The 16,240-nt window shown below is 46.7% G+C and overlaps 1 protein-coding gene across 1 annotated transcript in view; it reads left to right on the top strand.

Moving 5' to 3' along the window:
- The first annotated feature begins 893 nt into the window (after positions 1-893).
- The window catches only part of LOC124289889 (codanin-1-like), a 53,752-nt gene continuing 38,405 nt past the window's right edge, over positions 894-16,240 (top strand). The window contains exons 1-8 of the mRNA XM_046726561.1: positions 894-985; positions 1,403-2,094; positions 2,528-2,743; positions 3,035-3,220; positions 4,743-4,960; positions 5,276-5,374; positions 7,722-7,800; positions 8,773-8,896. Coding sequence (XP_046582517.1) covers positions 902-985; positions 1,403-2,094; positions 2,528-2,743; positions 3,035-3,220; positions 4,743-4,960; positions 5,276-5,374; positions 7,722-7,800; positions 8,773-8,896 — 1,698 coding nt within the window. The 5' untranslated portion in view covers positions 894-901. The remainder of the gene's footprint in view (positions 986-1,402; positions 2,095-2,527; positions 2,744-3,034; positions 3,221-4,742; positions 4,961-5,275; positions 5,375-7,721; positions 7,801-8,772; positions 8,897-16,240) is intronic.

The following is a 16,240-nucleotide window of genomic DNA, read 5'->3' as shown; positions in this document are numbered from 1 at the left end:
GTTTTCTTTTCTTTTCTTTTTTATATACTCCTCAGATAAAAAAGAGTATATATAGTTCTTATCACACGAGGGCACTGAAAATTGAGATAAGAAAACATTATTATATTTTCACATCGGACTGAAAATCAGAGTGGTCAGACGATGGGAAACGGTGGGGAAAAGAAGCAGTGTCTGATGCAGCCGTGACCGCACTCACATACATCGTGTCTGTTGTTACACTAGGATTCGCATTGACTGTGTTGCTTTGTCACATGCACTTTCCTGCCTATACTGATTAACCCCACTACTGCAGTTTCGTCCTGGGTCCATTTTCAGATAATTTGGGAATTGTTGTTTTCTGGAAAATATGTTCAGTTTAGAGACTAGATGTCACAGTGAGATTAAGTGACCATGCAGTGGTGGTCTGATGCGAAAAACACGTTATTCATCAACGAAAACTCCATGTGAATAAATAGTCCTTTCCTTGGTCTAGCTATTATTTGTTGTGACCACTTTTTGTATGTAGAAAATGTGCGTTCGTCTTTCATATCGATGTACTCTTTGACATATATGTTTATTTTGTTGGCCGTAGTCTATCGTTGTCTACAATCGTTGTCCAAACTCAGTAAACTTGCCAAACTATTTAATCCAATCGAACACACGCATAAATTCGCGGGATGTGGTGATTATAAAGTCTGTAAGTTTATCTGAACACCGGTAGTGTAATTTTGTCATTAATGAAATCTTATTACCACTTTGCTAATTTAAAAAGTCTTACCACAATCTTTCTTAACAAGAAAATGTAATATTTCATTACACAGACATTCAATGACTTGTTAAATAAATTGGGAATGCTAATTTCGACTCATTCTCCGCCGCATGTTTCAGTAACAACTCATTCCTCAAAGGCGGGGTAATCAAAATGGCTACCGTGCTTCAGCTTCTGCTGAATAATCAAGTGTCGGCAGAAGCACTCGTTACCTGGCTGAAGAACAAATCTGACGCTGTAAGAACCAGACTAATATATGACTCTGGAACACGCAAAGCTTTGTTTGTCGTTAGGTCCCACATCAGATAGTGTAAACGTGAAAGTTTAACTTTGATTTGAGATGTTATATTTACATTCAAAATATGGTCGTCAAAGGTTCCGATTCCTGCCATGTGGTAATCATTTGTTAACTAGAACTTCATCAAATAGACTAAAATACTCCATATTCTTTAAATGATAAATAATGTTAGGTCTTGAATTTGCGGAGACAATGCCAACAAGTTATTTATGGACTGGCGTGTTTCAGAAGATAACAGCGATAATTTTAGTTTTACACTCTACAGGTGATAAATGCAACTCGGAAGGGTTGTTTCACAAGTGTAAGCTTTCTTAATTCTGGACACAATTATGTATGCTTTAAAAATTGTTTTGCAGGATGAACTTCCAGGAGGAATTGAAAGCACAGACAACCTTCGAACTGAATTCATTGCATTTTTCTTAAACTTTCTGCGGGACCAAACTTTACATCTTCTACAGAATGCAAAATCTAGTAACACATCACCAGTTAAAACCCCAAGCTCCCACAAAGTGGAGACACCAGTACAAAAGCGAGCAAGTTCAAGTACAAAAAGAGTTCAGTTATTTTCAGAAAGTCCTGCTGATTGCTTGCGACCAGACATTGATCATGTTAGTCCCCTTTTCTCTCCCAACTCTTCAGTTGATTCTGCCCATATCTATCATCGTACTGGTGGTAGTGACAGAATGTCTCATAATGACTATCATCACAGAAAACGATGGGATGGCGACACCCCAAATAGACGTCGATCCTCATCGTCTCAAACTCCTGAAGCTCAACGTACGAAACAGAAGCTGAGTCTGGGTGAATTTCTCCTGACACCAGAATCTGGAAACTCAAGAAGACGACGATCTCCCTATTCATCCCGAGAAGCTTCCCCATCTCCAACTGCCCAGCCCCCCAATCGCAGAGCCCCAGGGAGGAGGAAAGGGGGATCGCCCCTCATCAGAAGTAATGAGGATGCAAGAGAAAAAAGTTCTCCTGTTTTCAGCCTCGTCAACATGAATGATTTTCCTCCAGTTGGAACAGCTGATGAAAAACGAGAAAAAAGGTTGCATAATAGTTATGTTTGAGAAATCATTTAATGCCTGTCATTCATATATATATACTATCATACATATATTAAATTATATCATACACATGATGAATAGCTGAATAATCAGATATGTTTCCATACTTCCAGATCAACTACATGTTACAAGTTACTTTGATTTCTTTTCTATCACAAGCAACATTGATGTTAAACTGTCAGATCATCAACAACTGAAATACTCTCATCAATCACAAGTTTGTACATAGCATTGGCAGGCTATGCAAATCTACTCCGTTAAATTTACAGGTTTTTTTATTCCTAAATTAAACATATTTCTAAGAATTGTTTTGTGGTTGCATGAATCATGATTGCTCCGATATCTGATGTTATGAACTTGTTTTCATATTAATTTTACAAAGATTTTGCTCAAATGTTTTATGTTATGCTTCAGTGATACCAAAAGTGGCCCAAGTAAATCTCCTGAAGCATCCAACCCTCGAAGAATAGCTCTAACCCCTGTGGCCAAGGTGCCCCAAGAACCAGGGTTATCTCCCTTTGCACAAGCTGTAGCTTCGGCTGAATGCATTGATGCTGTCGGGGGAGGTGGTGACAGTTCAGGACCAAAATGTGAACTTCCCAAAAAGATAGCAGAAAAATCTTGTGTCAGGTATGATAATTCATGAATGATTTGCATGATGTAGTTGGTCTTTGTGTCATTATACAATGTAATGGTATAGCAATGTGCTTAGAATGTGACCAGAAAATATGACTTGCAGACAAATTTGCCATCTTTTTGGTCAAAACACCAATTTCTATTGTGCAATTTAACCACAAATTATTTTACTCCAGAATTCATCTGTCATTTTTTGATGATTACAAGCTTTTCCACAACAGGTAGCTGTCCTAGTTTTATTGTGTTACCATGGTAATCTCACCCTGTGATATTCACTCCTTCCAGATCTTCTGAAAAACGAAAACCACGGCGAATTAATCCCACTCCAGTGACGAGGCTTTCCAATCAGGGATCATCGTCTCCCTTCTCTGTGTCTGTGATGGAAGTGTCGCCCCCTGTGAAAGCTTCGGGGGATGCATGGAGTTGCAAAACTACCCAGCATACACTTGTTGAAGAGAGGGAGCTACTCCGGTAAAACATCAAAATTTTTAGATGCATGTATCATTTACCATGTTTACTTCAAAATAAGGATCATAATAGTTATGAATCATGATCCTTTGATTCTTGTATTCCAAACTTCCTTTAGAGAAAGTAATGGTGTTATTATAGAAGAGGTATATGACAAGTAATGAAATAAGAATCATAATTATTACATATCATGTTCATCTGGCCCCAATTTCTCGAAACAAACTTAAGTTTTTACTCAGATTTCAAACTGAGTTTGACAATATGAAACAACTGAATTTTTAACTCAACTGCATTTTTAAAATAAAAAAAGCCCAAACAACTTAAGTAATCTGTCCACCAAACTCAAATTGCCAACTATGTTTGAGTTTAATATTGATTTCAGTTCAACATGGGAAATGCACTTTCTCAAATTTGAGTAAAAATTCGAACTTAAGTTAAAACTCAGACTTAAGTTTGTTTCGAGAAATCGGGGCCTGATGTTTTCATTCCAAACTTCCTTTAGAGAAAGTAGTGACTTGTTGCAGATCTATTATTTTCCCAATTCATGTTAGCATGCTTATTGTAGTCATGTGTAATGGGTCAGTGAGTTCGGTTTTTGCCGCTTTTAGCCATATCCTAGCAATATCACAGTGGGAGACACCACTAATTCACACATTGTACCAATGCGGAGAATCAAACCTGTGTCGTTGATGTGGGGAGCGGACGCTTTAAACATTAGGTTACCCCACCGCCCCTTATAGATAGTGTTATATTGGTTATTGTGCAAATGAAACAGGTTAATACTGATTAATACCACGATCAAGACGATTGACAGCACTTCCTGTTTTCCTGTTGAGGCAAGCATGTTGTGATTTAACAAACAACAGTAAAAAACATACTTTCAAAAGTTTTGTTTGATGTTTCATTTTTAAGGAATATTGATTTGTCTCCCAAGCCCATCGATAATCGCTAACGCAAGCGAGATCGATCAATTGAGAGATGTATCGTTCGAGAGTCATTGGTTACGAGGGTGCGACTTGTTTAATGCTGATAACAGGCGTAATGGAGATGGAGGGATTGTTAAAGCTTAGTTTTGAACACACTGAAGGCAATGTTTATTTAAAATTTTCAAATTACCTCTGAATGAAGGAAGGTGACAGCTTTGTGTTTTGATCCAAGTAATGATGTCAGGGCTTGATTTAAGAGATATTAACTTACTTGCACTGGGTGCAACCTAAGATAAAAACCTAGTTGCACCAGCCAAATTCCAGTTGTACTGACTTTATTGGAATATGTAATGAAAGAAATATGCTATTGAATTATTTAGATGTTTTATTCAGAGGTTTACCCACTCAAAAATTGACTTGCACCTGGTGCAAGTTAGACTAATAACTAGGTTGCACTTTGTAATATTGGGTTGCACCAGTGCAAGTAACAAAGCACTAAATCGAGCCCTGGATGTCCAATATCCATTTGCCCCATAAGGGTACTAAGCTTGCAATCCAATATTAACCTGTGAGTTATGACGTATTTTATTTTACTGCAGGCAAGAAAAGCTTCGTCGACAGAAATTGATGGAAAACGATCCATGCGCTTCTCCAAAATCTGCCAAGGACCACGATTCCGTTCCTTGTGTGACTCCAACCAAGACTGTCCTAGAGAGGAAAGCCAGTCATATAGAATATGTCCATGCTGATCCCAGTCAGGTGACGCACCGACATGCTCTTGATGTCATGGCGAATCTCTATTCCAGGGCATTGTCAGGTAAGATGTCTATGAGGTGGACTAAACTTGGCACCGAGTATGTCCCAAATCGACCTTTCTTGTTCATTGCACAATGGATAATCATTTGTTCATTGAAAATAACTTCATAATAGTTGTGCATTATTGAGCTTACACAGCATGTACACTGGTTTTTTATACCTTAATAAATGTAAAAGATATTGAAGTCTATTTTTATGTAGATAACGATTATTCTGCAGCCTAAACATTGAACAAGTTGGTTAACCCAGAAGTTCTCTTCAATGTTGTCATTAACATGATGAACATGATCATATTGGAGTTATCTCCCCTTCACAGATCATCTCTTTCCCAACCTGACGGTGGAGCTGTATTTCCTCACCCAGCTTCTCACCTCAGTGGGTGAGGAGGTCCAGGAAGACAAGGATGTCAGTCAGGGTGAGTCTGACCATGCAAAATAGTGAGTGAGTGAGTGAATTCAGTTTTATGCCACACTCAGCAGTATTTCAGCTATATGGCAGCGGTCTGTAAATGATCGAGTCTGGACCAGACAATCCAGTGATCAACAGCATGAGCATCGATCTACACAACTGGGAACCGATGACATGTGTCAACCAAGTCAGAGAGTCTGACCACCCGATCCCGTTAGTTGCCTCTTACGACAAGCATGGGTTACTGGAGATCAATGCTAACCGGGATCTTCACGGGTCAAATAGTGACTGACACCAGGTAATACGTTCAAAGATCACTCAAGCTTATATAGGCCTTGATTTAGATGTTTGGCTCGAGTGGCTTCAACATTGCATGAACCATGACATTGTGACCATCCAATCCACAAATCCAACCAATTCTAGCTCCTTCTGTAAAGATTGGTGCTGGTCATCTCTCATGATTTGAAGATAGACAGTCGGAGCACAGTAATCGATCAATTATCAATTGCATTTGTAAACACCACAAAACTCAAATAGGCAATAACGGGACACAATCATAAATTTGTGCAACTGAAACAGACACAGATTAATACCCTGATCAAGACAATTGAGGGCACTTCCTGTTTTCCTGTTGAGAATTGCATGTTTTGATTTCACAAACTTCAGTAAGAAACATACTCTTTAAAGTTTTTTTTATGTTTCATTTCTTATATACTAGGCACATAAAGAAACTGTGCATACAAAAATTTTAAATCTAAATTGATCAAACCTGTGTAGACCATAAGGATTTAAACTCAGAGATTAGTGACATGTATCCAACATGCATGCACGTGCCACGTTCCGTGACGTCAGTGGGTTCATCCTTGAGACGTGCAATACGTTGTTGCACATGCATTCCGGGAAAGAGAAACAGAGCAAATGAATGCCACACAATACTGTCACTTTGGAAAGCTCAACCCCTGCCCTTGCGATCGTTCAAAAAATTTAACGGCTATTGAAACGCATAGCATGCCAAGGCTCACGTCTGCACAACGTCATGAGGCCATTGGGATGGTCCGTGGGGGAATGTCTCAACGACAAGTGGCTGCACATTTCCACTGCCACCGGAACACCATTTCGGCACTGGTAAGACGCTACCAGAACGCAAATGACGTCATCGATCGGCCACGTTCTGGACGTCCACGTGTAACAACGCCAAGACAGGACATATGGATAAGGGTGAGCCATCTTCGCCACAGGTTTCAGACTGCAGTGATGACTGCCCGAACCAACCCAGGACTTCGCCGTATCCACCCCAACACAGTTCGACAACGTTTACGTCATCACGAGATCAGACCACGATGTCCCGCCATACGGCCTATCTTGACACAACGTCATCGACAAGCTCAATGAATGTGGTGCCGAAATCATGTCTGCAGACCCTTGTTTTGGTGGAGAAATGTTGTTTTTACAGATGAGTCTAGATTTAACATTTCCCATAGTGATGGACGTCAACGTGCCTATAGACACGTTGGAGAACGTTATGCACAGGCCTGTGTCTTGGAGAGGAATCACTTTGGTGGTAGTTCCGTGATGATTTGGGGTGGAATAACAGCACGCCAAAGAACTCCTTTGGTGATTGTTCAGGGCAACTTAACTGGTGTGGGCTACAGGGATCAGATTCTTCGACCTGTGGCAATTCCTTTTCTGCAACGTCATGGCCCTGGGTTAACATTCCAACAGGACAATGCCCGCCCTCATACGACAAGGGATGCTATGGATTTCTTGCAACACCACAACGTTGACTTACTGCCTTGGCCTGCAAATTCACCGGATCTGTCCCCGATAGAGCATGTTTGGGACGAGATGGATCGACGTCTACACCGTCTTCCTCATCCGCCAGATAACGTCCTTGACCTTGCAACAGAACTTGAGAGAATCTGGTGTGACATCCCACAAGCCTTCCTTGCACGTTTGATAGGCTCTATGCGTCGTCGATGCACTGCTGTTCTCAATGCCGATGGTGGACATACCCGTTATTGAGCTTGTGACATGGTCGTTTGACCCCTGTCCCGCTTGTGGACTCGTGACGTCATTGTGATAGACTTTTCAATTGAAATTCTCCCGACTTGTTATGGTCTCATGATCCCTCCATTAAAGTTTATATGTACATTTGACATTGATATCGTACTTATCAACTGGGATAATATTTTGACAATGCACAGTTTCTTTATGTGGCTAGTATATATATCGATTAGTTCCCAAACCCATCGATGATCGTTGACGCAAGCAAGATTGAACAATAGAGAGATGTTTCGTATGAGAGTCAGATTTGATTTGTGTGAGACTGACTTGCTGTGGTTGTCATGTTACAGAGTCAGATGAAGTGAAGTACTTCTCCTCAGTACACAATGCTGTGTACTTTGCCATCACTATCATGGAGAAACAGGTCAGGTGAGTAGATTCCTGGATGCGGCTGCTTGATCTTGTGTGTCTCTTGCATTTGACGAGTTCCTGCTCATAAGTTTGGAATTATGTACATTCTTTGCAAACATGTTTAACTAATTTGTTTAACGTTTAACTTGGACAAATAACAACTAACAATGCTGTTTTTGTTTGCTCACAAGGTAGGATTTACTGGTGGTGGTGGTGGAATTGGGTTTTACGTCGTGCTTGAGAATATTTCGCTCATATGACGACGTGCATGCGTGTGTATGTGTATGTGTATGTGCGGCTGCTTGTACTAGCCCAGACTGAAGCTGGTTTTATAGTGCTAGCCCACTGAGATACCATGCCGCAGTGAAGCATGAAGACCCCACTCAGACACATTATACTGACTCCGAGCCGACCAGTCCTTGTTGTACCCATTAATGCCGAGCGCCAGGCAGGGACCAACAAGTACCATATTTTAACGTCTTTTGGTATGACGCGGTCGGGGATCGAACCCTCACCCTTCCGCTCTCCGGGTGGACGCTCTAACCACTACACCACGGAGGCGGTCGTAGGATTTACTTGATGATTGAATCTTCACTGTAACATCACTAGAGATGTAGTTGGGAAGTATATCAGCTATGCTATCATTAGTAATCTTTGTAGTGTCAATGAAGAACTTCACTTCATGCCAGATATAAGCCTCCATCACAATAAGCTGTGATTTTGCTGTGGACTGTATTTACTGCACATACAGAAGATATAGAATTCAGGACATTTTCATGGTTTTATTAATTTTAATCAATGTTGACAGAAGATTCTTCTTATTCTTCTTACCAAATATGTAACAGTACTCTGGACATTTTGGATGACATTCCAGAAACGTCGGGATGTGAACTTGTGTGAATTAGGTATTTTAAATGGATTATATTTCTAGTTAACTCTTAGCAAAGAATTTCTGCCTTGTGCTTTAGAGCAAATGTTTCTCCTGTCCAGAATACTGAGTCAGTTGGACAAGAGTACTCTGAGGTTCCTGTCAGACAACACCAGAATCACTGAGTTCTCCCCTAATCTTCAACATCAGCTAAGAGAGGCATACGACAAGGCCAACACTGCCAGGGTAGGTACCATACAAGAAAGGTCAAAGACAAGGCCAACACTGCCAGGGTAGGTACCTTACAAGAAAGGTCAAAGACAAGGCCAACACTGCCAGGGTAGGTACCTTACAAGAAAGGTCTAAGACAAGGCCAACACTGCCAGGGTAGGTACCTTACAAGAAAGGTCTAAGACAAGGCCAACACTGCCAGGGTAGGTACCTTACAAGAAAGGTCTAAGACAAGGCCAACACTGCCAGGGTAGGTACCTTACAAAAGGTACTTAAAGGTCACAAGGCCAACACTGCCAGGGTAGGTACCTTACAAGAAAGGTCTAAGACAAGGCCAACACTGCCAGGGTGGATACATCATTAGAGAAAGGTCAAGGACAAGGCCAACATTGCCAGGGTGGTGCAAGACAAGGCCAACACTGCCAGGGTAGGTACCTTACAAGAAAGGTCTAAGACAAGGCCAACACTGCCAGGGTAGGTACCTTACAAGAAAGGTCAAAGACAAGGCCAACACTGCCAGGGTAGGTACCTTACAAGAAAGGTCTAAGACAAGGCCAACACTGCCAGGGTAGGTACCTTACAAGAAAGGTCTAAGACAAGGCCAACACTGCCAGGGTAGGTACCTTACAAGAAAGGTCTAAGACAAGGCCAACACTGCCAACACTGCCAAGGTAGGTACCTTACAAGAAAGGTCTAAGACAAGGCCAACACTGCCAGGGTAGGTACCTACAAGAAAGGTCTTGACAAGGCCAACAAGGGGTAGGTACTACAAGACAAGGCCAACACTGCCAGGGTAGGTACCTTACAAGAGACAAGGGCCAGGGTAGGTACTAAGACAAGGCCAACACTGCCAGGGTAGGTGTTATCTCACAAGACAAGAAAGGGGTAGGTACCTTACTAAGACAAGGCCAACACTGCCAGGGTAGGTACCTTACAAGAAAGGTCTAAGACAAGGCCAACACTGCCAGGGTAGGTACCTTACAAGAAAGGTCTAAGACAAGGCCAACACTGCCAGGGTAGGTACCTTACAAGAAAGGTCTAAGACAAGGCCAACACTGCCAGGGTAGGTACCTTACAAGAAAGGCGAAGACAAGGCCAACACTGCCAGGGTAGGTACCTTACAAGAAAGGCGTAAGACAAGGCCAACACTGCTAGAGTAGATATGTCACAAGAGAGGGCTAAGACAAGGCCAACACTGCTAGAGTAGATATGTCACAAGAGAGGGCTAAGACAAGGCCAACACCAGGGTAGGTACCTTACATGAAAGGTCTACAAGGCCAACACTGCCAGGGTGGGTACCTTACAAGGCCAGGGCACTGCTAGAGTAGATATGTCACAAGAGAGGGCTAAGACAAGGCCAACACTGCTAGAGTAGATATGTCACAAGAGAGGGCTAAGACAAGGCCAACACTGCTAGGGTAGATATGTCACAAGAGAGGCTGAGGGCAAGGCCAACACTGCTAGAGTAGATATGTCACAAGAGAGGGCTGAGATACAAGGCCAACACTGCTAGAGTAGATGTGTCACAAGAGAGGGCTAAGACAAGGCCAACACTGCTAGAGTAGATATGTCACATGAGAGGGCTAAGACAAGGCCAACACTGCTAGAGTAGATATGTCACATGAGAGGGCTAAGACAAGGCCAACACTGCTAGAGTAGATATGTCACAAGAGAGGGCTAAGACAAGGCCAACACTGCTAGAGTAGATGTGTCACAAGAGAGGGCTAAGACAAGGCCAACACTGCTAGAGTAGATGTGTCACAAGAGAGGGCTAAGACAAGGCCAACACTGCTAGGTAGATATGTCATTAGAGAGGGCCAAGACAAGGCCAACACTGCTAGAGTAGATATGTCACAAGAGAGGGCTAAGACAAGGCCAACACTGCTGGAGTAGATATGTCACAAGAGAGGGCTGAGACAAGGCCAACACTGCTAGGGTGAATACATCATTAGAGAGGCCAAGGGCAAGGCCAGGAATGCTAGGGTAGGTAGACAAGGCAAACAATAGTTTGGTGGGTCCAGTAATTGTCAAGTAGGAAAACTGTACTGTTTGAGAGGCATTCTAAAAGTTGTAAGCAATAGGAAATGACAAGTGTTTATGGATGATCAACAATGTCCATTGTCTTTGTTCGGCCCCCCCTATATATACCCTATATATATCCTGCTGTACTCATTCTTCATCTCATGCTTGAAAACGGTATAAGCTTCTATCAGTGTATGAAATAAGGCCCGTCCGACCGCCCGAGAAGGTCTAGATTCCCGACGGGCGGTCTAAATCTTTTCAGAGAGATCGTCCTTGGGGTACATTTGCCTATGAAAAGGAACAGTAAAGCTTTACAGTTGGTTGTTTCATAATTGTGACTTTGTATTATATTATATTACGCGAACTTTCCGTGGTTTTAAGCCGTGTTGCTCTGCCATGGCGTGGAAGTTTAAGCGTGCCATAATGGTCGTAATATTGCGTATTGAACCAACTATTACTTTCGTGGTAGCCTTCACGTATTTTTCAATGTTTTCTACTTGTATATATGCTGCTGGTCCGCCGTTAGCTACATGCTTTTCTGCGTGTTTGCTTTCAGGCCTTTTCATCCTGTTCGGTCTGTGGACAGAGCATTCCGCGAGCCGACAGGCATGACTGTCGCGTCGCCTGTCTAGAAAAAGACTGGCCATGGCGCGGACACATGTACCATTTGTCTTGGGTTTTCCCCGGGCCCCAAAGCGGAGGGCGGACGCTATTCTACAAAGAGATGCGTGGCGGGTGGGAACTGGCGCAGGTCCCCGTCCTAAGACTAAGAGACAGTCACGTAAGGCGAAAAAATCCCGAAGCCAAACCCCCTCTCCCGCTAGTACTGGTGGTTTTGATTTGACACTAATGGACAAATTGTTTCAGCAGCATATGGACTCTGTGGAAGTCCCTCGTTCGTGAGTCTGTTGGAGGTCTCGCCAGTTAGTTCCTCGCACGCACTCGGACGGGCGGAGAGTCAGGGGTGGGATCGCCGAGTTTCTCGATCCCTCAGCCTTGAGGCGTCTGTAGACCCGTTGCCTCTGGCTTGGGTCCGGACGCCGACGGCTGCCCCGAGAGAGGTGCTCCCAGTCCCCTCTGCGGAGTTGGGCGCAGGGACCCGTTGAGTATTCCTGGTGTTCCGGTCCCCGCGCCTCGCCTGCATGAGAGCCGGAGGCACCAGTTCTGCCTGGTCTGCCTCCAGCGTCTCCGGGACGAAGTCGATGCACTTGCAGCTTCCAAATGCGTGGAAGCTCTGTCTGCTCTTCCCTCTCTGTGCTTCCCTAGCTAGGCACTTCCGGTCGGGTTAGGGTCCTCTTCGAGGAGGGCCAGCCTCCCTGACTTCGGTGAGCGAGTCGATGGAGCATGGCGGAGGTTTCCGTTTTGCTTCTCGACTCTGGCGGGAAGTCCGGCAAAGAATTGCGAGGGCCTACCCAAGCCGCTGGTGCCTGTTGGCTGCTCGGACTTCGGCTGAGTTCTGCTTGCCAAGCGCAGCGTTTGCCCTCGGCAGCCCTCGCATGAGCGCAGCTCCGCATTCTGCCTTCGTTGGTTCCGGGGCGTGGTCGAGCCCCTCTTGTCTGGTACCCGTGTTGGGTTGGTGCGGATTTGAATGCGAATTTACCAACAGGGGAGGACTCCCTGTTGCAGTTGTTCCCATCGTTGGCCAGTGCGTGTTCACTTCCGTCGCCCTGGGGAGGCTCGGCTTCCTCGAACAGCTCCGGCAGCTTCGGCAAAGGCTTCACTCCACCGTTTGCCCTCGCGATCCTGCAGCAGCATACCCCGGACCTCACGAGGAGGTCTACGGAGCGTGATGCAGCAGGTCAGGGTGGTGGTCCATGAGGCCTACCTCTCCTCGATCCAGAGGTCGGCCCTGGAGGCGGAGGGAGCATGCTGGCGGCGTTTTGCCGCGCATGTCGTGCTGCTCTGACAGCTCTTTCGGAAGTTCAGGCACACTTAGCGATAGCGACTCTTCGCGGTCTGCTCATTCGGCGGTGATGTCGCGCGCAGTCATGGGGATCGCGCAGGCTGTGGCTGTCGGCGTCTTTCGCTTTTCGGCAGCGGCGCCTGACCTTAACTGCTAGCCCTCCCTTTCCGTCTGGGGCCACCCTCTTTCCAGGGGCCCAGCAGGTCATACGGGAGGCTGCAGCTGCAGCTACCTCCTTGAAGGACTCTAAGGCCTTGTTGGAGCACCAGCGGGTGTCTCGCAAGCTCAGCTCCCCGTTCCACCTTCCTACACCCGAGTCTGCCGGGCTGGCCGGCGCTTGGTAGGGGTAAGGAGGAGCAGCAAGTCCGCCAAAGGGTAGGGGCAAGGAGCAGTCCTCGACCCAGCTCCCAGCCTTTTAGCCCGGTAGCCGGGAGGTCTGCCCGACCTCCGTTAACCCATCAGGCTGCAGCTCAAGCCGCAGTGTCACACACCAGTCAGCTCCGCTGCTCGGGACACCGCCGCAGCTCTACCCCATATCCCAGTGGGGAGGCGCCTCTCTCTATTCCCCTGCGGAATGGGAGAAGGCTACCAACAATGCTTGGGTGCTGGCCGCGGTCAGCATCGGCCATTACCACTGTGGAAGGCGAGGTCGCCCGACTTCACCGGGCATACGCCGCACTCCGGTGCCGTCATGTCAGGCAAGAGGCGGACATATTAGCGCCGACAAAGTTCAGGCTCTGCTGGACAAGTCCGCTAATCGGCGCATTCCACCGGAGAGGAACAGGGCGGGATTTTACTCCGCGTACTTCCTCGTCCGAAGAAAGACGGCCGGGTTCCGTCCATTCTCAGCCTCAAGGGGTTGAATGCATGCTCGAAGTACCATCCTTCAAGATGGAGACACTGCGCATTTCGGTGATCTCATCTATTCAGCCCGGTGATTGGCTCCACGTCAATCGACCTAAAGGATCGTTTATCTTCATGTGCCCATACATCCCTCGTTCAAGCAGTACCTTCGGGTTCTCTTTACGGCCGGGATGTGTTACTAATTCAGGGGTGCCCCTTCGGCATATCGACTGCCCAAGGGTGTTCACCAAGCTCATGTTAGTCGGCTGCCCCTGGCTGCGCTTTCGCGAAGGAAGGCGTTGTTACCCTTACCTCGGCGACTGGTTGCTTTCGGAGCACTAACACAGCCAGCGAAGTCTAGATGCTACTCACACAGTGATAGACATTCTAACTTTCGACTGGGGTGGATAATCAACCTCAGAAATCCGACCTGGTACCCACCCAGGACTTGGTTTTCTTGGGATAGCGATTCAAACGAACAAGAATCTCGTTTCCTTTGTGGCAGCCCGACCGGATCACCAGAGTTACGAGATGGTATCTTCGTTCCTCTCCCAGCCCCAGGCACCAGCATCGACTTGGCTCCGTCTACTGGGCCATATGGCGGCGATCTCTGTGGTGTGGCGGCGAGGGTTGAGATCGTCCCTATACAGCAAGCTTTGGCTCCGGCTGTGGACTCACCGCGAGGATCTGGAGAGCAGTCTGACAGTCCTCGAGTGGTTGACACCTCACCTTCAGTGGTGGACAAATGTCGGGGAATCTCACCAGGGGATCCCCTTGGAAATCCCGAGCGCCAGCTCTCACAGTTCAGACCGATCGTCCCTCGGGGCTGGGGGTGTTTCTGGGCAGTCTCGTCGTCCGGACTCTGGTCGAAGCGAAGCCCTGCTTCACATCCAGCGATGTTGGAACTGAGAGCTGTCGCGGTTGGTGATTGGCTTCAGAGAGCATGTCCGGGCCAGGTAGTCTGTCTTCAGTTGGACAAACCAGACGCCATTCGTACATCCTGAAGCAGGGAGGCACGCGGTGTCCCAAAGCTCCTCCGGAGGCGTGGGACTTTCTCCTCTGAATGCGATCAGTCGCGACTCGTCAGGTACTCCCTGTTTATCTCGGGGCTGGAGAGCGTCGCGAGCAGATGCGCTGTCTCGCCCGGATCCTGGCCCCCTGCGAGTGGATGCTTTCGACAGGCAGATTTTCAGAGTAATCTCCCAGTTATGCGGAATTACGTTCCAGGTGGATCTGTTTTAGCGTCGGGTAGACGATCAGACACCTCCGATGTTCTGCTCGATACGGACCCAGAGGCGTTGGCTGCCGCCTTCCTGCTGGATTGGACGGGCAAAGTGCTTGGCTCTGGAAGCGTTCCGCGTTACCAATCATTCCCGTGTCCTTTCATTGGCTGTCCACCCAGCCAGCTTGGCTGCTTATTGCTACTGGCACCGCTTTGGCCGTCACAGAGCTGGTTTCGGTAATTCTCAGGTTTCCGCTCAGCCTCCTGTTCTATTACCTTTACGACCGGACATTCTCACTCAGAACGGAGCTACCACCCAAATCCACAGATTCAGTGGGTGGCTTGGCCTCTGTCAGGTCTAACCTCGAGGGCAAGCGAATTCCTGCAACAGTTGCAGACACAATTCCGGCTTCGGTGGGCGGATTCTACAAACGTTCAGTGTCGAGGATAGGTGGTCCCGCTATGCGGCGCTGGTGTTCAGATAGGGGCATGGCAGATCCCTTTTCTGGATTTAGTCCGGAGTATTGGAGTTTTTGCAAGCTCGTTTGGAAGAAGGCCTGGCGGCCGACCATTCGTGGCTACTCCACGCTATTTCCATCTTTTCACACCCCCTGTCGATGGTGCTCTTCTGGGGCAGCACCCTCTCTGAATCCTGGCGGCTTTCTTGCTGGCGGATTCGACTCGACCTGCGCCAGGCGAACCAGTCCACCTTGGGGATTTGTCAATTGTGCTAGATTGGCTGTCCGGTCCAACTTTCTCACACCTATCGGCTATTTCCATTCAGTTGTTAACTTGAAAGCTGTTTTTTCTGGTGGCGGTAACATCTGGGCGAGGGTCGGCGTGATTTACATGCTATGTCGTCCGACCGGGCGCTGACTATGTGTTTCACGCGGATCGTGTCAGTATTCGCCTCCCAGATATCTTCACCGACCGAAGGTCGATCTCTCTTTCATTGTGACAGCTCCTATCGAACCGTGACTCTTACCCAGCCCTCCACATGGGGACCACTCCCTACGAGCACTCACCCGTTGGATGTCCGTGAAGGCGCTCAAAGTCTATATCAAAAGCGAGCGCCCTTGGGAATCCGTCGACGACGGTTACCGAGCTGTTCTGTTGTTACGGTGGCGGAAGGCTGGGTGTGCCAGCGAAAGCAAGCAGACTTTGTCTGGCTGGCTAGTTTGCATCAGATATTTGTGCCGCTTATCAGGCTAAGGGCAAGCCTCCCCTGAGGGGTTGAAGGCTCACTTTCGGTCAGGGCAATAGCCGCATCAAAAGCTTTGCATCGGCACTCCCCATTGAAGAGATCTGCTCTGCCGCTATTTGGAGCCGGCCAAGCACGCGTTTATCACGGCACTATCAGCCTCGGAGC

This window comes from Haliotis rubra, unplaced genomic scaffold (genome assembly GCF_003918875.1).
Source record: "Haliotis rubra isolate DU_JTF1 unplaced genomic scaffold, ASM391887v1 Scf450, whole genome shotgun sequence".
Classification (NCBI taxonomy): domain Eukaryota; kingdom Metazoa; phylum Mollusca; class Gastropoda; order Lepetellida; family Haliotidae; genus Haliotis; species Haliotis rubra.
The sequence above is the reverse complement of the archived record's forward strand: the minus strand, read 5'-3'. Positions and strand labels throughout refer to the sequence as shown.